The sequence below is a fragment of the Eumetopias jubatus genome, unplaced genomic scaffold (genome assembly GCF_037043125.1).
Source record: "Eumetopias jubatus isolate StellerSeaLion01/CBP00866 unplaced genomic scaffold, mEumJub1_p1.0 scaffold_5, whole genome shotgun sequence".
NCBI lineage: Eukaryota > Metazoa > Chordata > Mammalia > Carnivora > Otariidae > Eumetopias > Eumetopias jubatus.
In genome coordinates this window covers 3,834,470-3,856,854 of record NW_028274811.1, presented here as the reverse complement: position 1 = coordinate 3,856,854, position 22,385 = coordinate 3,834,470, and the positions used below count along the sequence as shown (strand labels likewise).

Sequence of the window (22,385 nt, the reverse complement as noted above, 5' to 3'; positions counted from 1 at the left end):
TTAAGGTCTACCTCCATTAGCATAACATGCACAGAGTGTTTGTAAAGTTCCCAGGCCTCTTGAACACAAACTGGAACCGCTTCATGCCATTATGCCATAGCAGTGAGCAATGCCCAAGAAGTTTCCACAGGGATTTCGGATTTTTTGAAGAGTTGCTCTGCCTCCTCATGATGCTTAGGAGACAAACACAGGCACCAGATGTTCAGGATATGTCTATTTGTCCATTATTAATCTTTTTAGCTACATCATGCCAGGAATTAGTCCCATGATATCCCATTGGATCAGGGACTAAAGAGTGACAGCAGCAAGTGAGGTGGTAATACAGAAACGTCAGGTCTTTGCTGTATTTTCCTTTTAATGCTAGTATTGATTTCCTATTTTAAGACTATTTCAGTAATTTACGTTAAGGCTCATAGTCCCAGAACCTCCCACCAACTCAGTCATTGCAGTTGGAGGTCTCCATCTTCCTTACCTACTAGAATATTCTTTCTTTGTGCCTCCAGCCCAGCACATCTCCTATGATAAGAGTCTTGACATACACTTCACCCTCCTTAATTCTCCTTGGAATCAAGACGTGGAGGACCCTCAATTACATTAGTAGACAATTAAGGTCTTTATAATCAGGGGCCTAATTATCTCATTAGACCATAAGGCTTTGGTCAGACTGATACAGGGAGAGCACAAGATTATAATGGCAGTTGTGACATTTTGGTTTGGATACCGAAGGCAACACATGACAGAGGCAATGTGCAATAGCACACAGCAGCATGGCACACCCCTGGCAAACAGTGTTCCCCTCCAGATAGTGCTACCCATCAGAGTTAGCTTGTTACTAAGCCAGGGGTAGCTAACTCATTCCCATAAGTTAACTGAATGGACAATTATGCAATATTGCTGATTGTTTGGGGTCTGTCTCAGCCTATTGATATTGATGCTAATGGCCAGAATACCTGGGAGGACTTATCTGGGCTCACAATACTTGTCAATGGTTTGAGAAAATGTTGTGGTCATTATAATTTCAATATTGAACTTATTAACAACCATCAGGTAAGTTTGGGGGAAAAAAGGTTTATTACTCGTAAGTCCTGGAGGTTACATGATATGCCCAAGTCCAAAGAGTGAAATTGTGGGGAGAGAGAACAAGCACAAATCTGGTGTTGTTCTATTCCTGGAGTTGAGGCTGGGATGTCTAGCATTTTATGGGCTCACTTTTCATTATTGTATTTAATACATAAAACAGGAATTAAAGCAAAAGAAAGGAAAAAAAATATTATTCAAATGGTTAGTTATCTAGTTCAACCAGAGCTTTATCAAAAAGAGGAACTACATGGGTGGATGACCTGGCTACTTTTATAGCTGTGTAGCTGGCAAAATACTTAATTAGAAATAGATGATCTTCAAGTGACTACCTTAGCAATCGAAAGCTTAATGTCATTCATTTATGTTATATTTTAAAAAAATTTTTCGATCAGGTACTTTACACTAAAAACACATTCATGAAAGATATTGAAAACAAACAGAAATAAATGGAAACAAATATCTTGGGATCTTGTATTGGAAGAATTAATATTGTGAAAATACTCATACTACTCAAAGCAATCTACACCCAATACAATCCCAAAAAATTCCAATGGCAATTTTCACAGAAACAGAAAACAAACAAAACCTTTCCTAAAATCTGTATGAAACCACAAAAAATACCAAATAGCCAAAGCAATCTTGAGAAAGAAGAACAAAACTGGAGACATCACACTTCCTGACTTCAAAGTATACCACAAATCTATAGCAATCAAAACAGTATGGTGCTGGCATAAAAACATGCATAGATCAAGAAAATGAACTTGAGAGCCTAGACATAAACACATATCTATAGACAACTAATGTTAGGCAAGGGCTATAAACAAGGGCTTTAAACACAGACAGTGGGTAAAGGACAATGTCTTCAATAAATTTGGGAAGGGAGGTTAATATCCACATACAAAAGAATAAAACTGCAGATTCAGTGGAAGATGGCAGGGCAGAGGGACTCTAAGCTTGCCTTGTCCCATGGATACAACTAAATAACACTCACATCAATAAATAACCCAGAAAAGAACCTGAAGAGAACAAACTCCACAACTAAAAGTAGAGAAGAGGCCACAACAAAAAAAAATAGAAAGGGCAGATGTGCAGTTTTGGAGTGAAAAGGATCTTAACTATCCACAGTTGGTAGGGAGACAGGGGTATGGTAAAGGGCAAGAAATGGACTAACACACTGTGGAGCCCACTAAGGGAAGAGGATGCCCCATAACATTTGGTTTTGAAAGTAAGATGAGCTGAAATTAATCAGCTCTTAGAACCAGTAAGACTTAAAGTATAAAACTTTAAAAATCAGTAGGCTCAGCTCCATGAGAGCCCAGAAGGCTTTAGGAAAAGAGTACCCACCCTTGAAGAGAGAACACAACAAACTGCCAGGAGTAGGTCTTTCAAAAAAGTCAACCTCTCAACAGACTCAAAAAAAAAAAAAAAAAAAAAGAGAGAGAGAAAGGACTCAAGTAAACAAAATAACAAATGAAAGAGGAGAAATAACAATGAACATCATGGAAATACAAACAATTGTAAAATAATATTATGAGAAACTATATGTCAACACATTTGACGACCTAGAGGAAATGGATAAATTCCTAGACACCTACAAAAACTGAAGCAGAAAGAAGTACAAAATTTGAACAGACCAATTACCAGCAAGGAGATTGAATCAGTAATCAAAAAACTCCCAAGGGAAAAAAAAAAAACCTCCCAAGAAACAAAAGTCCAAGACTATACAACTTCACAGGTGAATTGTACTAAATATTTAAAGAAGAGTGAATACCTATTCTTCTCAAAGTAGTCCAAAAAAAGAAGAGGAAGGAAAACTTCTACTTCTTTCTATGAGGCCACTATCACTGTGATAACAAAACCAGATAGAGACCATACACAAAAAGAGAGAAACACAGCCCTATGACTCTGATGAACATAGATGCAAAAATCTTCAACAAAATATCAGCAAATAAAATCTGACAATACATTAAAAAAATAATTAATCATGATCAAATAGGATTTATTCCTGGGATGCCAGTGTGGTTCAATACTTACAAACCAATCAACATGATACATCTCATCAGTAAGAGAAAGGATTAAAAAAATTATCATTTTAATAGATACAGAAAAAGGATTTGGCAAAGTACAACATCCTTTCATAATAAAAGCCCTTAACAAAGTAGGCTTAGAGGGAATCTACCTCAATATAATAAACTCTATTGATGAAAAAACACACAGTGAACATCACACTCAATTGGGAAAAACAGAGCTTTCCCTCTAAGTTAAGAATAAGACAAGGATATCCACCCTCACCACTTTTATTCAAGTAGTGATTGGAAATCCTAGCCACAGAAATTAGACAACAAAAAATAATAAAAGTGGTAAGGAAGAAGCAAAACTTTCACTATTTGCAGATGGCCAGATACTACATATCAAAAACCCTAACAACCCCACCAAAAAACTACTAGAACTGGTAAGTGAATTCAGAAAAATCACAGGATACAAAATCAATGTTCCCAAATGTGTTGGGTTTCTGTACCCCAATAATGGGGCAGAAAGAGAAATTAAATAATCAATTCCATTTATAATTGCACCAAATATAAAAGATACCTAGGAATAGGGGATGCTTGGGGAAGATGGCAGAGTTGGAGGACCTTAAACTCACCTCATTCCATGTTTACAACTAGGTATTATTCACATCTGAATGAATAAACTGGAGAGTGATCCAAAGACTGGCAGAATAAACCCAGAGTGAAATGTAGATAAGCAGCTGCATCAGAGAGGTTAGGAAGGGCAGAAATGTTGGTTGGGAGCTGCCCCTGAGAAGAAGAGAGGGAGCTGGGAGCATAGAAAGTGGAAGGAACCAGAGAGCCCACAAGGGGAAAATGATTCCCTATAATGTCAGGCCTTGAAAACCAGAGGGGCTGAATTTCACGAGTTTGTATAACCTGTGGACTTGGACCCTGGAGCTTTAGAAGTCAGCTAACTCAGCACTGGGCAGGCTGTCAGGGTGAGTGATAGGTAGTTTTGTGCCCTTAAAGAACCTGCAGAAAGGCAATATAGAATCCACAGTTTGCACAACACATGGGGCAAAGTGAGGGAGATCTGTTCATCAGGATTTCAGAACATGTTGGGGGACTTCTCCAGGAATGAAGGAACTGGCAGTCACCATTTTTTTCTCCCCAAACTCCCAGCATAAACACTGAGCCATCTGTGGGAGGTAGCACTGCCTAGATACTTGCTACATAACCTATCTCACCCACAAGTTCTCCAGAGGATTTACCATTCTAAGCCTACTGGCCTTGGCACTGGACTTAGCCTATTTTTCTTCCTCCACCTACCCCACTCATCCACTTCCTCCAAGCACAGCACCCTCTATGAGTGACTCAACACAGATTTTGCTAACAGGTTGTTTCCTGCCTAGCTAGCATGAGCACAGACACCAGACACACACAGCCACCATCACGAGCACAGAAGCTACACACCATGCCAGCAGCAGAGCACACAACTGCCACACAACCTTGGACACCAACACTGCCATGCACTGTACCCCCAGATGTTGCCACTACACTACTGCTATGCTTTGGGGGATCCTACCGAAGGCTTGTGGCTCAGTGCAAATTTTGCTAACACCACTGTCTCACCCATGAGCCCTCTTGTGTTTATGCCTTCTTGGAACCCATCTGCCTAGTTTTCACTTACACCACAGAGAGCAAGCACAGCCCACACAGGTAGAGAGTTAGTGCTGATGTCCGGACTGAAGGGAAAAGCTACCCAGACCAAATAGCAAGATACAAGCAACATACATGGGGAACTCCCCTGTAGAGCCACGTTCTGGTGAAAGGGAACACTGTATTATAGGGCACTACAGGAAAGCTTTTTCAGGAGCACCCAGTGACTTAGTTGGTTAAGCATCTGTCTTTGGCTCATGTCATGATCCCAGCTTCCTGGGATTGAGCCCCACATTGAGCTTCCTGCTTAGCAAGGAGACTGCTTCTCCCTCGCCTCCTCCTGCTCCCCCTCCTTGTGCTCTCTCTGTGTCAAATAAATAAAATCTTAAAAAAAGGAATTGTCTTCATAAAGTCACTTTTTCTTTTTTCTTTTTCTTTCTTTTTTTCTTTTAGAGAGAGAGAGCATGCAAGTGGGGGGAGGACAAAGAGAGAGGGGGAGAGAGAATATTTTTCTACTTTTTAAAGATTTTATTTATTTATTTGACAAAGACAGAGAGAGAGAGAGCCCAAGCAGGGGGAAGGGCTCCCCGCTGAGCTGGGAGCCTGATGTGGGGCTCAATCTGAGGATCTTGGGATAATAACCTGAGCCAAAAGCAGACGCTTACCTGACTGAACCACTCAGGTGCCCCAGGAGAGAGAGAATCTTTTTTTTTAGATTTTATTTACTTATTTGAGAGAGAGAATGAGATAGAGAGAGCATGAGAGGGGGAAGGGTCAGAGGGAGAAGCAGACTCCCCACTGAGCGGGGACCCTGATGCGGGACCCAATCCCGGGACTCCAGGATCACGACCCGAGCCGAAGGCAGTCGCTTAACCAACTGAGCCACCCAGGCCGCCCGAGAGAGAGAATCTTAATCAGGCTCCATGCCCAGCACAGAGCCCAATGCGGGGCTTGAACTCATGACCCTGAGGTCATGACCTGAGCTGAGATCAAGATTGTGATGCTTAACCAACTGAGTAACCTGGGTGCCTGTGAAATCACTATTTTTAAGACCAGAAGATGTAGCTGACTTTCCTAATACAGAGAAATGGGCACAGAGAGGTCAACAAAATGAAGACACAGCATTTTTCCTAAATAAAAGAATATGGCAAAATCACAGTGGGAGATCTAAGTGAAACAGAAATAAGTAGTATACCTGAATGAGAATTTACTTTAGTGATCATAAAGATACTCAATGAACTTCAGAAAAGGGTGGAGGACATTTTTGAGACCCTTTACAGAGATAAAATAAACATATCACAGATGAAGAACTCAATAAATACAATAACAAATAAAATAGATGAAATAAATAGTAGATTAAAAAAGCAGAGGAATGTATCAGTGTCCTGGAGAGTAGAGTACTAGAAAGCAATCAAGCTGAATAGATGAGCGACAAACACTTGATAATGAGAATAGACGTAGAGAACTCAGTGAATCCATCAAGTATAATAACATTCACATTATAGGGACACCAGAAGAAGAGAGAGAAAAGGAGCAGAAAATGTATTTGAAGAAATAATAGATAAAAACTCCCCAAATCCGGGGAGGAAAATAGAGTTCCAAATGCATGAGCCAAAGATTCCAAAACAAATTAAACCCAAGGAGGTTCACACCAGGACTCACAGAAATTAAAATAGCAAAAAATCATTATAAAGAAACAATTTTAAAGGTGACAAGATGACAGAATGTGGTTATATACAAATAAACCCCATAAAGCTATCAGCTGATTTTTCACTAAAAACTTTGCAGGCCAAAAGGGAGTGTCATGATATATACAAAATGCTGAAAGGGAAAAATCTGCAGCCAAGAATATTCTATCCAGCAAGGCTGTCATTCAGAATAGGAGGAGAGATAAAGAGTTTCTCACAGAAAGAAAAACTAAAGAGTTTATGACACTAAACCAGGCCTGCAAGAAATACTAAAGAGGACCATTTGAGTGGAAAAGAGGATAAAAGTGACAGTATGAATTAGGAAACACAAAAACAGTAAAAATGAATAATTCTGTAAAAATCATTCAAAGGATTTATAAAATGAAAGGATGTAAAATATAATACCAATTATCTGAAATCTGTAGGGGAGAGGAGAAAAGAATGATTTCAAAATTAAGCAACAATTAATAATATTAATAAGCAACCATCAGCTTAATATAGTTGGGTATGCAGAGGATGCTACACATAAACCAAATGATAACCACAAATAAAAAAAATCAATAGATATGTAAAAAGCCAAGAGTAAAAATTTAAGTATATCATTAAAGAAAACCAACAAACTGTGAAAGAGCAAGAGAAGAAAGGATCAGAAAAAACTGCAAAAGAAACAATAAACAAGTAAAAAAATGGCAATCAATACAGATTTATTAATGATTATATTGCACGTAGAATGGATAAAAAGAAAAAGAACCATCCATTTGCTGCCTATAAGAGATTTATTTCAGACCCAAAGACACCTGAAGATTGAAAGTGAGGGGATGAAGAAACATATCATGCAAATGGATGTCAAAAGAAAGCCAGAGTCACAAAACTCTAATATTGGACAAAATAAGTTTTAAAACAATGACCATAACAAAAAACAAAGAAGGGCACTATATAATAATAAATGCAACAGTTCAACAAGAAGTTATAATTCAAAAAATAAGTTATAATAATTGTAAACATTTGTGCACCCAATATGGGAACACCTAAATACATAAAACAGTTAATAACAAACAACAAAGAAATAATCAATATTAATACAATAATAGTAGGAGACTTTAACATCCCATTTATATCAATGGACAGATCGTCTAAACAGAGTAACAACAAGTAAACAGTGTCTTTGAATGACATACTGGACCAGATGGTTATCACAGATATATTCAGAATGTTCAGTCCTAAAACAGCAGAATATGCATTCTTTTCAAGTGTACTTGGAACATCCTCCAGAATAAATCACATACTAGGACACAAAACAAGACTCAACAAATTAACAAAGATTGAAGTGAAGGGTGTCTGGTTGGCTCAGTCAGTTAAGCGTCTGCCTTGGGTTCAGGTCATGATCCCAGGGTCCTGGGATAGAGCCCAACATTGGGATCCCTGCTTAGCAGGGAGTCTACTTCTCCCTCTGCCCCTCCCCCTGCTTGTACTCTCTCTGTCTCTCTCTCTCTCTAATAAATAAATAAAATCTTTAAAAATTTGAAGTCATACCATGCATCTCTTCTGATCACAATACTATGAAACTAGAAATTGACCACAAGAAAAAATTTGAAAAGAGCACAAACACATGGAGGTTAAACAACATGCTAATAAAGAATGAATGGTTTAAGCAGGAAATAAAAGAAGAAATAAAAAAGCACGTGAAAAAAAGAAAATGAACCCCATAAAGCTATCAGCTGATAGATTTTTGACACAATGGTCCAAAACTTTGGAATGCAGCAAAAGCAGCTCTAAGGTGGAAGTTTATAGTAATAAAGGCCTACATGAAGAAACAAGAAAAATCTCAAACAAACAACTTAACCTTATGGCTAAAGGAGCTAGAAAAATAACAGCAAAACACCAAATGAACAGAAAAAAAAAAAGAAATAATAAAGATAAACTATTTTAAAAAGGCTATAATAAAGATTGGAGTATAATGGAATATTATGCAGCCATCAAAAAAGAAATATTGCCATTTGCAATGACATGGATGGAACTAGAGGGTATTATGCTAAGTGAAATAAGTCAATCAGAGAAAGACATGTATCATAAGACTGGAGTATTAAAAAAAAAATACACCACCCCCCAAAAAAAGAACAGATAAAACCAGGATTTGATTCTTTGAAAAGGGTCAACAAAATTGATAAAACTCTAGCCAGTCTTATCCAAAAATAAACAAATAAATCATTAATTAATAAAAATAAAGAAAGGGAAGGAAAAAGACGGCAGAGGAGTAGGGGACCCTATTCCAATCAGTCTCCGGAATTGAGCTGGATATCTACGAGACCACTCTGAACACCCAAGAAATCAACATGAGATGTAAGAAAATAGATCTGGATTTCTACAAACAGAAAATGGCAGAAGTTTGGTTTTGGGGTATAAAGTGGGGACCCGTGATTCCGTGGGCAAGTATAGGCAGATAAACAGAAGGGGGGGTGAGCCATAGCCTCCCACACTGGGTGCCAAGCACAGACTCTCAGACTGGTAGCAACAGGGAAAGGACTTTAGGTCAGCCCTGCTGACCAAAACCTGGAAGGGTGGGGCTGTGTGTAGGAACAGGGGGCAGCTGGCGGTTTTAGAAGCAAAAAGGGCAGAGACATGCCCCAACCAGGATGCAAGGACTGGGAGTGCTGCTGAGGGGCGCACAACCCAGGACGCTGCAATTTATAGCAACACAGGCAGAAAGAGTGATAGTGTGCCCTGGAGACCTCACGGAAGAACAGACTGCTATCTATTTGCTCTGAGGAAACGGTCTCTTCTGCTCTGACTCTCATACAAGACTCGGAAAGCCACCAGGGAAAGCCACCAGAAAACAAAAGCCCCAAAAAACCAGTTTCCACTGAGCCCATCCCCCACCACAAGGGGCAGGGCAACTCTGCCCAAACAGGGTTGCCTGAGTAACAGCATGGCTGGCCCCTCCCCCAGAACACAGGCTGGGAAAACAAGAGGCCAGCGACCCTAAGGTCCCTAGAAAACAGGTGCATCTTGTTTGGGTTGCAGTCAATAATTTGGAATCTATACATTCCCTCAACCACCCATCAACAGAATGACTAGGAGAGTGAATCCCCAAAATAGGAAAGACTCAGAGATTATAATTTATGCCACAGATTTACAAATGGATGCAGATATAACCAAGATGTTGGAGATGGATTTCAGGGTAGCAGCTGTGAAGATGATAGCTAGAATGGAGAAATCAATTAATGGCAACATAGAATCCTAAGGGCAGAAATGAAAGCTGAATTGGCAGAACGTAAAAATGCTATCAGTGAGATCCAATCTAATCTAGATAATCTAACAGCTAAGGTAAGTGAAGCAGAAGAACAAATTAGTGATTTAGAAGATCAATTAATAGACAAGACGGGAAAAGAGAAGGCCAGGGAAAAACAAATTGTAATCCATGAAAATAGAATCAGAGAAATAAGTGACACCATGAAACGTTCCAATGTCAGAAATATTGGGATCCCTGAGGGGGTGGAGAGAGAGAGGACTAGAAGATATATTTGAGCAAATCCTAACTGAGAACTTCCCTAATCTGGGGAATGGTGTCCTAGAGGCAGAGAGGACCCCTCCCAATATCAAGGAAAAGAGGCCAACACCCAGACATGTAATAGTAAAACTCGCAAATCTTAGAACCAAGGAAACCATCTTAAGGGCAGTTAGGGGGAAGATATTCCTTATGTACAGAGGCAGGAACATCTGAACAACGTCAGACCTAGCCACAGAGACCTGGCAAGCCAGAAAGGCCGGGCAAGACATATTCAGGGTACGAAATGAGAAGAACATGCAGCTAATACTTTATCCAACAAGGCTGTCATTTAGAATGGATGGAGAGATGCACAGTTTCCAAGACTGGCAGAAAATGAAAGAATATGTGACCATTAACCTGGCCCTGGAAGAAATATTAAGGGGGGGGTCCTATAAAAGGAGAAAGTCCCCAAGAGTGATAGAGAACAGAAATATACAGAGACAATCTAGAGAAACAATGACTTCACAGGCAACATGATGACAATAAATTCATATCTTTCAATAATCACTCTCAATGTGAATGGCATAAATGCTCCCATAAAATGGCACAGGGTTCCAGATTGGATTAAAAGACAGGACCCATTCATATACTCTCTGCAAGAGACTCATTTTGAGCCTAAAGATACATCCAGACTAAAAGTGAAGGATGGAGGTCCATCTTCTATGCCAATGGACCTCAAAAGAAAGCTGGGGTAGCAATTCTTATATCAGGCAAATTAGATTTTAAGCTAAAGACTATAGTTATAGACAAGAAAGACACTGTATCATTCTTAAAGGGTCTATCCAACAAGAAGATCTAAAAATTGTAAATATCTACGCCCCCAACATGGGAACAGTGATCTACATAAGCCAATTGCTAACCAAAATAGTCATATTGATAGCAATATGTTAATTGTAGGAGACCTCAATACTCCACTCTCAGCAATAGACAGATCATCTAAGCAGAAAATCAAAAAAGAAACAAGAGCTTTGAATGACACACTGGACCAGATGGACCTGATAAATATATACAGAACCTTCCACCTTAAAACAACAGAATATTCATTCTTCTCAAATGCATCTGGAACTTTCTCTGGAATAGACCACATACTGGGTCACAAATCAGGTCTCAACTGATACCAAAAATTGAGATTACTCCCTGCATATTGCCAGACCACAGTGGATTAAAAGTGGAACTCAATCACAAGAAAAAAATTGGAAGAAATTCAAACACTTGGAAGCTAAGGACCACTCTGCTCTAGAATGTCTGGGTCAGGGGCATCTGGGTGGCTCAGCTGTTAAGCATCTGCCATTGGCTCAGGTTATGATCCCAGGTCCTGGGAAAGTTTCCAGACTCATTCTATGAGGCCAAATTACCTAAACTCCCAAACCAGGCAAAGAACCCATCAAAAAGGAGAATTTCAGACCGATATCCCTGATGAATATGGATTATAAAATCCTCAACAAAATCCTAGCTAATAGGACCCAAAAATACACTAAAAGGATCATCCACCAAGAGCAAGTGGGACTTAACCCCGGAATGCAAGGATGGGTCAACATTTGCAATCAATCAATGTGATAGAACACATTAATAAGAGGAGAGAAGAAACATATAGTCTTCTCAATTGATGCATAAAAACATTTGACAAAATACAGCATCCTTTTCTGATTAAACCTCTTCAGAGTATAGGGATAGAGGGAATATTCCTCAAGATCATACAATCCATCTACGAAAAACCCACAGCAAATATCATCCTCAATGGGAAAAAGCTGAGAGCCTTTCCTTTAAGATCAGGAACATGACAAGGGTGCCCACTCTTGCCACTATTGTTCATTATAGTACTGGAAGTCCTAGCAAAAGATATCAGTCAACAAAAAGAAATATAATGTATTCAAATTGGCAAAGAAGAAGTCAAAATTTCTCGTTTCACAGATGACATGATACTTTATGTGGAAAACCCAGAAGACTCCATCCCCAAATTACTAGAACTTAGACAGAAATTCAGTAATGTGGCAGGATACAAAATATATGCACAGAAATCAGTTGCTTTCTTATACACTAACAATGCAACCGTAGAAAGCGAAATTAGAAAACGATTCCATTTACAATAGCACCAAAAACCATATGATACCTCAGAATAAGCCTAACCAAAGAGGTAAAGGATCTATACTCTAGGAACTACAAAACACTCATGAAAGAATTTGAAGAAGACACAAAATGTTGGAAAAGCATTGCATGCTCATGGATCAGGAGAATAAACATTGTTAAAATGCTTATGCTACCCAGAACAATCTATAACTTCAATGCCAACCCAATCAAAATTAAAATGACATTTTTCAAAGTGCTGGAACAAACAATCTTAAAATTTGTATGGAATCAGAAAAGACTCCAAATCGCCAAGGAAATGTTGAAAAAGAAAAACAATGTTGGGGACATCAGGTTGCCTGATTTCAAGCTATATTACAAAGCAGTGATCACCAAGACAGCATGGTACTGGCACAAAAACAGACATATAGACCAATGGAATAGAATAGAGAGCCCAGATATCGACCCTCAACTCTATGGTCAAAAAATCTTCGACAAAGCAGAAGAAAAATATGCAATGGAAAAAAGACAGTCTCTTCAATAAATGGTGCTGGGAATTTTGGACAGCTATAGACAGAAGAATGAAACTCGACCATTCTTTTACACCATACACAAAGATAAACTCAAAATGGATGAAAGACCTTAATGTGAGACAAGAATACATCAAAATCCTAGAGGAGAACATAAGCAGTAACCTCTCTGACATGGGCCACAGCAACTTCTTTCAAGAATCATCTCCAAATTCTAGTGAAACAAAAGAGAAAAATGAACTTTTGGGACTTCATCAAGTTAAAAAGTTTCTGCACAGCAAAGGAAACTGTCAACAAATCAAAGAGGCAACCACAGAATGGGAGAAGATATTTGCAAATGACACTATAGACAAAGCACTGATTTCCAAGATCTATAAAGAACTTCTTAAACTCAACCCCCAAAACACAAATAAGTCAAAAAATTGGCAGAAGACCTGCAGACAGGGAAGACATACAAATGGCTAACAGACACATGAAAAAATGTTCATCATCATTAGCCATCAGGGAAATTCAAATCAAAACCACTTTGAGTACCACCTTACACCAGTTAGAATGGCAAAAATGGACAGGGAAAGAAACAACAAATGTTGGAGTGGTTGTGGAGAAATGGAAACCCTCTTACATTTTTGGTGGGAATGCAAGTTGGCACAACCACTTTGGAAAACAGTGTGGAGGTGCCTCAAAAATTTAAAAATAGAGCTATCCTATCCAGCATTTGCACTCCTGGGTATTTACCCCAAAGACACAAATGTAGTGAAAAGAAGGGCCATATACACCCCAATGTTCATAACAGCAATGTCCGCAATAGCCAAACTGTAAGGAGTCGAGATGCCCTTCAACAGATAAATGGATAAAGAAGATGTGGTCCATATATACAATGGAATATTACTCAACCATCAGAAAGGATGAATACCCAACTTTTACATAAACATAAAGTTGTCACAAAAAAAGAGAACTACAGGGTAATATCTCGAATAAAAATAGAGGCAAAATCCTCAGCAAAATACTAGCAAAAAATACATAAAAATCCAAAAATACATTAAAAATTCATTCATGTAGGATTTATTCCTGGTATGCAAGCATGGTTCAATATTTGCAAATCAATCAACATGATACATTACATCAATAAGAGAATGGATAAAAAAACATAGGATTGTTTTAATAGACATGGAGAAAGCATTTGACAAAGCACAACAACTTTCATACTAAAAGCCCTCAACAAAGCAGGCTTAGAGGGAACATTCCTCAACATGATAGAGATCATCAATGAAAACATTACAGTGAACCTTACACTCAACTGGGAAAAACTGAGCTTTTCTTCTAAGTCAGGAATAAGAGAAGAATGTTCATTCTCACCACTTGTATTCTATCTAGTATTGGAAGTCCTAGCCACAGCAATTAGAAAACAAAAAGAAATAAAAGCCACCTGAATTGGTAAGGAGAAAAAAAACTTTCACTATTTGCAGATGACATGATACTATATATATAAAACACAAGAGACTCAAATTGATAAATGAATTCAGTAAAATTGCAGTACACAAAATCAATGCACAAAAATGTGTTGCATTTCTATACAGCAATAATGAAGCAGCAGAAAGAGAAATTAAGAAAACAATCTCACTTACAACTGTACCAAAAATAATAACATACCTAGAGATAAACTAAAGGAAATGAAAGATCTGTATTCTGAAAACTATAAAACATTTTTTAATGAAATTAAAGATGACACAAAGAAATGGCAAGATAATCCGTGAGCTTGAAGAATAAATATTGTTAAAATATCTATACTACACAAACCAATCTACACATTTAATGCAATCCCTATCAAAACACCAACAGTATTTTTCACTGAACTAGAACAAAGGACCCTAAAAAATTATATGGAACCACAAAAGACTTTGAATAGCCAAAACAATTTTGAAAAAGAAAAGCAAAATGGAGGTGTAACAATTCCAGACTTCAAGTTAAGTTACAAAGTTGTAGTAATAAAAATAGTATGGCAGTGGCACAAAAATAGGCACATACTTCAGTAGAACAGAATAGAAACCCAGAAATAAACTCACAATTATATGGTCAATTAATTTTTGACAAAGGAGGAGCAAATATTCAATGGGAAAAAAAAAGACAGTCTCTTGAACAAATGGTATTGAGAAAACTAAGCACCTACATTCAAAAGAATGAAACTGGACCACTTTCTTACACCATAAACAAAAATAAATTCAAAATGGCTTAAAGAGCTAAATATGAGACCTGAAACCATAAAAGTCCTAGAAGAGAGCAGAGGCAGTAATACCTCTCACATTTGCCACAGCAAAATTTTTCTAGGTTTGTCCACAGAGGCAAGGGAAATAAGCAATAATAAACTATGGGACTGCATCAAAATAAAAACTTCTGCATAGTGAAGGAGGCAATCAAGAAATCTAAAAGGCAAGCTATGTGATGAGAGAAGATATTTGCAAATAACATATCTGCTAATGGGTTAGTATCCAAAATACATAAAGAATTGATATAACTCAACACCCAGGAAAAAATATTCAATTAAAAATGGGCAGAAGACATGAACAGATATTTCTCCCAGAAGACTTCTTGATGGCCCACAGACACATGAAAAGATGTTCAACATCCCTCATCATCAGTGAAACGCAAATCAAAGCCACAATGAGACATCACCTCATATCAGACAGAATGGCTAAAATCAACAACACAAGAAAAAACAGGAATTGGCAAGGATGTGAAGCAAATGAAATGTTCTTACACTGTTGGTGGGAATATAAACAAGTGCAGCCACTGTGTAAAACAGTATGGAGGCTCCTGAAAAGTTTAAAAATAGAACTACCCTATGATCTATTAATTGCACTATTGGAAGATTTACCCCCAAAATACAAAAACACATATTAAAAGGGTCACATATACCCCTACATTTATTGCAACATTACTTACAATAGCCAAAATATGAAGTCAGCCCAAATGAGCATCAATAGATGAATGGATAAATAAGAAGTGGTATTATGTATAAAATAGAATATTATTCAGCCATAAAAAAGACTGAATTCTTTCCATTTGCAAAGACATGAGTGGAGAAAGAGAGTATGACGCTAAGTAAAATAAGTCAGTCTGAGAAAGACAAATACCATATGATTCCACTAGTATGTGGAACTTAAGAAACCAAACAATTAAGCAAAGAAAAAAATAAAAACAAAAAAACAAAAACAAAACAAAACAGGAAATAGACTCTTTTTTAAAAATATTTTATTTATTTGGGCGCCTGGGTGGCTCAGTTGGTTAAGCGACATCCTTCGGCTCAGGTCATGATCCCATAGTCCCGGGATCGAGTCCCACATCAGGCTCCCTGCTCAGCGAGGAGCCTGCTTCTCCCTCTGACCCTCCCCCTCTCATGTGCTCTCTCTCTCTCTCATTCTCCCTCTCTCAAATAAATAAATAAATCTTTTAAAAATATTTTATTTATTTATTTGACAGAGAAACAGGGAGAGAGGGAACACAAGCAGGGGGAGTGGGAGAGGGAGAAGCAGACTTCCCATGGAGCAGGGAGCCCGATGTGGGGCTCAATCCCAGGACCCGGGAATCATGACCTGAGCCGAAGGCAGATGCTTAACGACTGAGCCACCCAGGAGCCCCAGGAAATAGACTCTTAAGTACAGAGAACAAACTGATGGTTACCAGAGGGGAGGCGGGTGGAGAGATGGATGAAATAGGTGATGAGGATTAAGGAGTGCATTTGTTGTGCTGAACACAGGGTGATGTATGGAAATGTTGAATCACTATATTGCACACCTGAAACTAATATAACACTTGATGTTAAACATACTAGAATTAAAATTTTAAAAACTGAATATAATTTTAACCACACAATCCTGCAAACATGCCCCTCTATATTTATCCAAAGGAAACTTATGTACACAAATATAACTCCACAAGGATGTTTACAGCAGCTTTATTGTTAGTTGCCAAAATTTGGAGGGAACCAAAATGTTCTTTAGTAGGTGAATGGATAAATAATTGTAGTACATGAAGATAATGGGATATTATATAGCAATAAAAGGAAATGAGCTATCTAGCCACAAAATCACGTAGAGAAAATTTAAATGTATAGTACTAAATAAGGAAAGCCAATCTGGATAGATTGTATATTATATGATTCCAACTATATGACATTCTGGAAAAGCCAAAAATACAGAGACAATAAAAAGATCATTGAATACCTCGTCTGATGGGGGTTAGGGAACAGAAATGGTCAGGGTATGGTGGAGTTTTGGGGTAGTACAAATGCTCTGTGAGACATTATAGTGATGACTGTATGTCATTATATATTTGTCCAAACCCATAGATGTAAAACACTAAGAGAATTCCTAATGTAAAATATGGACTTTGGATTAATCATGAGGTTTAAATGTAGGTATATCTTTGTTAAAAAATGTGATTCTGGTGAGTTATATTGTTACTCAGGAAGGTTATGCATTTGTGGATGTAGTGGTTATATGGATAATTTCTGTATTCCCTCTCAGTTTTTTTTTAACCAAAACAGTTCTAGGAAAATTTGAAGCAAATATACTAAGAAATAATGTGTGTAAAATTGTAGATGGTATTTATTATTGAAAATGCAAAAAAAAAAAGAATAACTTTTACTTTTTGGTGAATATTTTTTTTAGCAACCTCTGCAGTGATGTTTTCATGGCATTATTTCTTAGACTGTATATAATGGGATTGGAGGTTGGAGGCACCATAGTGTAGAACATAGAAATTAAAAGGTCACTAATAGAAGGAATCCCTGAAGCTGGCTTCAGATAAGCAAAGATGCCAGTGAAGAGAAATAATACGATTACCACCAGATGTGGGAGGCAAGTGCAGTAGGCTTTTGACTGACCTTCCTTTGAAGGTATCTTCTTGACAGTGGAAAAGATGTTGACATAGGAAATAATGATGTAAATAAAACAACAGATATCCAACACCACACTAATGAGGATAGGTACAATTCCTATCATTAAATTTTCTGAGCAAGAAATAGCCAATAACTGGGGGATGTCACAAAAGAACTGATGGACTATGTTAGACCCACAGTAGGATAAGGAGAAAGTACCAACTGTGTGCATCAGAGCAATCAGACCCCCACCCAGCCAAGATACACCTGTCAGCTGAACACACATGTCTTTGTTCATGATGATTTCATAGTGCAGGGGATGGCATATGGCAGCATAGCGGTCAAAGCACATTGCTGTCAGGAGGTGTAGTTCTGTAGTTGCTGAAAAAACCACCAGAAAGACCTGGGCAACACAGCCAGTGAATGAGATGGAGTTACTATGAGACAAGGAGTTGGCAATGGATTTGGGAATGGTGACTGAAATTAGGCAGAGATCACAAAAAGATAAATTATTCAAGAAGTAGTACATGGGGGTGTGAAGATTCTGGTCCAAAATTGTGATCATGATGATGAGGACATTGCCCATCAGAGCACAGAAGTAAATAAAAAAGAAGAGCACTAAATGAAAAATGCATATATTTTTGTTGGTAGAAAATCCCATGAGGATAAATTCTGTCACAACTGTGAGATTTGTCAGCATTGGAGGCATAATCTGTATAAAAATAGAGTAATAAAATATCATTCTCAATTTTTTTCAGTATTGAACATAAAATGGGTTTCTAAATATGGCAGGCATGCAAACTATTAAACACAGAAATTGCTTTTATCTAGCTCCTACTCAGTATATTGATCATCAATCATTACTTGAATAAAAGGCTTTATTGAACCACTTTAGTTTCAAATCATGTAAATGTGCCATTATTATGTTGTCCACATATGTCCTGTGAAAAATCTTGAAGTACTAAAAACTTCAACTGATTTCATCAAAACCTGAACAACAATCTACCTTCTTATATCTCTCAGTAAATTCAGAGTGACAAACCAACTACTATTAAATTGTGTCTCAGTCATAAGATCATTTCATCGTATCCCATGAACAATAAAACCTGTTTTGGCATACCTTCAAGAAGTTGAATAGTAAACAATTCTTAGGGGGAAAAAGTGATTACAGGCCTTCTGCAATCTATGAAATCTTTAACCTCCTTACTGTCTGCAAAACAGTTTAGAGATATTCATATATTTAAATTTTAATAGATTAAATATAAATCAATCAAACTTTTTTCTCATTCATAGTACTCAAATTATTTATCATAAAATTATATGGTTTTATGTGCATACTTCCACATGATACGTGTCCTGATTACTGTAGGTATCAAAAATCCTACATTATATGAACCAAGATTACTGGCCTCCTAGTCACCAATTTATTCACTATTCCCCCTGTCAGCTGATTTTCCCATTATACTATGAGTAAAAAATGTTTTCTCCACATGCTTTCTTTTTTTCTTTTTCATCATATTTATACATCTAATCCTAAAATGCATGTACTTGCAACCTATTACAGTCTTCAAGCCCACCCTTACCCAATCCCCTTCCTTGTCTTCCTCTTTCCCTCCCATAAGATTGATGGAAATGCAATCTGTGGCAGGAAGAAGGGACCACACACTGTTGTAGTAAATAAAAATACTTTTAGTCTGATAAGTGTGGTTGTTAATTTCTTTTACAGTGACATACCAGTTTCTTCTATTTGTACACATTTTATTCATCAACCTTCATGTAAATTTAGTAAAATATTAAGATTGTACTATACAATATTCTCTCCCACACCTTCTTATTCTAATTATCCTAAGTACATGATCAGCCTCTCTCTATTGTGATGGACAATGGAAAGATCCTGAATAAATACTGGCTGTTGGATTTGTAAATAATAATATAAAAAATATATTTTTGTAATAATTAAATTAAATTTGATCTCTCTCTATATATAATATATGTATGTTATATATATATTATATATATATATCCCCGTTAAAATACTGTGCATTCTTCATCTTATAATATTACTAACAGCCAGAGTGATGGAGTAAGAAAAACCCATATACGTTTGTTACTTCTAATGTGACAGATATAAAATGATTGGGAAATATTGCCTTAAAGAGTTCTGGAAGATTCTAACTCATACACATGTGATTAATGTTTTGGGGGATGAAAACATAGCATTCCACCTTCAACATTTAGTGTTATTATTTTTTTAAGTTTCATCTTGAGTTTCTTTATTCATCACTTACTCTTATTAATTGTTGTGATTTAATTTAACATTTAATACTTTAAACTTAGTGTGTTAAATGACAAAATATATCACTAACAGCTATACACCTGGTAATTATCATATATGTTCTAAATCAAAATATTATAATATGATATAATTATTAAAATTTATAAAAAGTGGAACACCTTAAATTGAAGAAAATTTTAAAATATACATTTCTCCAATTGAAACTCACCACAGAGAAACCTGGAACTCTTAAATCAAACAATTTGTGCAGCAAAGAACAAAATTATCCCTTTACATTTTTTAGTTTTCATTATTTGCAAAATTAGCATTTTTAACTCTTGTTTTTCTCAAATCCAAAATAAATTACTAAATCTAAAATATTTTAAGCCTAAGTATTTTTTTTCTTCCAAACAATCATTTAATAGTATGCCTCCAAACCTGGCACATGAAAGTTCCACTTGTCTTCTTAAGCTTGCTTATAATGAGTATTGCCATCACAAGGGCAGAAGGATATTACAAAATCTCATTTCAAAACAGATGATTACATGTGTTGATCCTCTGAAAAATAATATAACTTCCAAAACTGGCTTTATTGATACCACAGTAGGAAGAAAGAGGGGACCTAAAGAGCATGGTAATTTTACTTCTCTTACTGGTCTCTTATGCACTTGAACATTGCCCAAGAGTTATAATTTATTAAGCTGCTCTATTCCAAAGGGAAAATAATGTTACGTTTTTCTCCATTGGGTTGCCTAATTGCTACTAGCCAATAACAAATCTCACTGAATAATTAGTGTAATCAGCAGACTGTGTTTTTAATTCTTTGTCGGTTGTACATCTATGGACAGGACTGTGATTAACTTTAGCATCCAGTGTTTTAGTCATTATTTATTGAGTGTTGAATATGGGCTACAACCAGTTTTTGGCACCACTTCATTAGAAACAATGCGGTGAGTCAAAGTGCAAAGATGAGCTCTAACCTCACCTTCTCAACAGGAGACACAAACATTAGAAATCAATTGGAGTGCATACAGGGCCACGAAGAGTGTTGTCCCAGGGAAAGTATGATTAACAGTGGGTCCAAGAAAAGCACATGGTGTGGGTCTTACACGGTGGCTTCAGAGTCTAGTGCAACCTCAGGGAAGCAGGTAAGAAACTAGATTATGAGTAAATTAAGAAAAAAATTGCTGCAGGACCAGAGGACAATGCAGTTCATGTGAAGTTGTTAGTTTTTACTCTGCATGAGAGGAAAACCACAGATGGTTTTGAGTAGAGGAGTGAAATGATCAACTATTTAAATTTGATCACTCTATGACAAGTGTAGACTGTAGAGGAAGCCGGCTGGAAATAAGAACTGAATGCTTGGACATCACCAATCCTAACGAGGCTCAAGATGACCTGAAAAAAGCAGATAGTACAGGTGAAAGAGGGATTTTGTTTATGAATATATTTTATGATGAGCCCTAAATTTCTCCTTTAATTTAACAACACCTTAATCTATGTTTGTTTTATAAACGCTACTCTCATGTGACTCAAATTATTTTGTCAGATGATGATACTATTTTTGCACTCTATTATTATTATGTTTTAAAGATTTATTTATTTATTTATTTATTTATTTATTTGACAGAGAGAGACACAGCGAGAGAGGGAACACAAGCAGGGGGAGCAGGAGAGGGAGAAAAAGACTCCCCACTGAGCAGGGAGCCCGATGTGGGGCTTGATCCCAGGACCCTGGGATCGCAATGATCACAAAGATCCTCACCAGGCTGGAGAAAAATGTGGAATAAATCAGTGAAAACTTCATTAAAGATATAGAAAATCTAAAAAAGGAAGCAGAGTTGTAGAATACAATGGGAATAAAAATCACAATAGAAAGAATCAACAGTTGATTAATGGATGAGAAGAACATGTCAGAGATTTGGAAGGCAGATTAATGGAAAGCAAACAAGTTGAACAACGAAAAGAAAAGAATTTTAAAAATGAGGATGGGGGCACCTGTGTGGCTCAGTCAGTTAAGCATCTGCCTTTGGCTCAGGTCATGATCCCAGGGTCCTGGGATTGAGCCTCACGTCAAGCTCCCTGCTCAGCAGGGAGTCTTCTTTGCTCTCTCCCTCTGCCTACCCCCATTCATGCTCTCTCTCTCTCACTCACTCTGCTCTCTCTCTCTCAAAATAAATAAAATATTTTTTAAATAAAATAAAAATGAGGATAGGGTAAGAGATTTCTTGGACATCATCAAACAATCCAAACATTGGCACTATAGGGAATCCAAAAGAAGAAGAGAAACAGATAGATGTAGAAAATTTATTTAAATAAATAATAAATGAAAACTCATACCTAGGGAAAGAAATAAATATCCAAGTCCAAGGAGCACAGAGATTCCAAACAATAGAAATGCAAAGGTGGTCCACATGAGGACACAAAATAAATAGAATGTCAAAAAATAAAGAAAAAGAGAGAATCATAAACACACCATGAGAGAAACAAGTAAACAAGGGAAAACCTGTGAACATATCAGCTGAGGTGACAGCAGAAAATTTATGGCCTAGCAGACAGTGGTGTGATATATTCAAAGTGCTGAAAGGGAAAACCTACAATCAAGAACGGTCTACTTGACAAGGTTTTCATTCAGATTTGAAAGAGAGAAAAAGGGGGGCGGAGCAAGATTGCAG

At 37.2% G+C, this 22,385-nt stretch overlaps 1 protein-coding gene across 1 annotated transcript; it reads right to left on the bottom strand.

The window, feature by feature from the left end:
- Positions 1–17,199: 17,199 nt before the first annotated feature.
- On the bottom strand, positions 17,200–18,144 carry LOC114202019 (olfactory receptor 14A16-like). Its single transcript, XM_028095000.1, has one exon. It carries the CDS (start codon positions 18,142–18,144, stop codon positions 17,200–17,202), a length of 945 nt encoding a protein of 314 aa, XP_027950801.1.
- Positions 18,145–22,385: the final 4,241 nt, after the last annotated feature.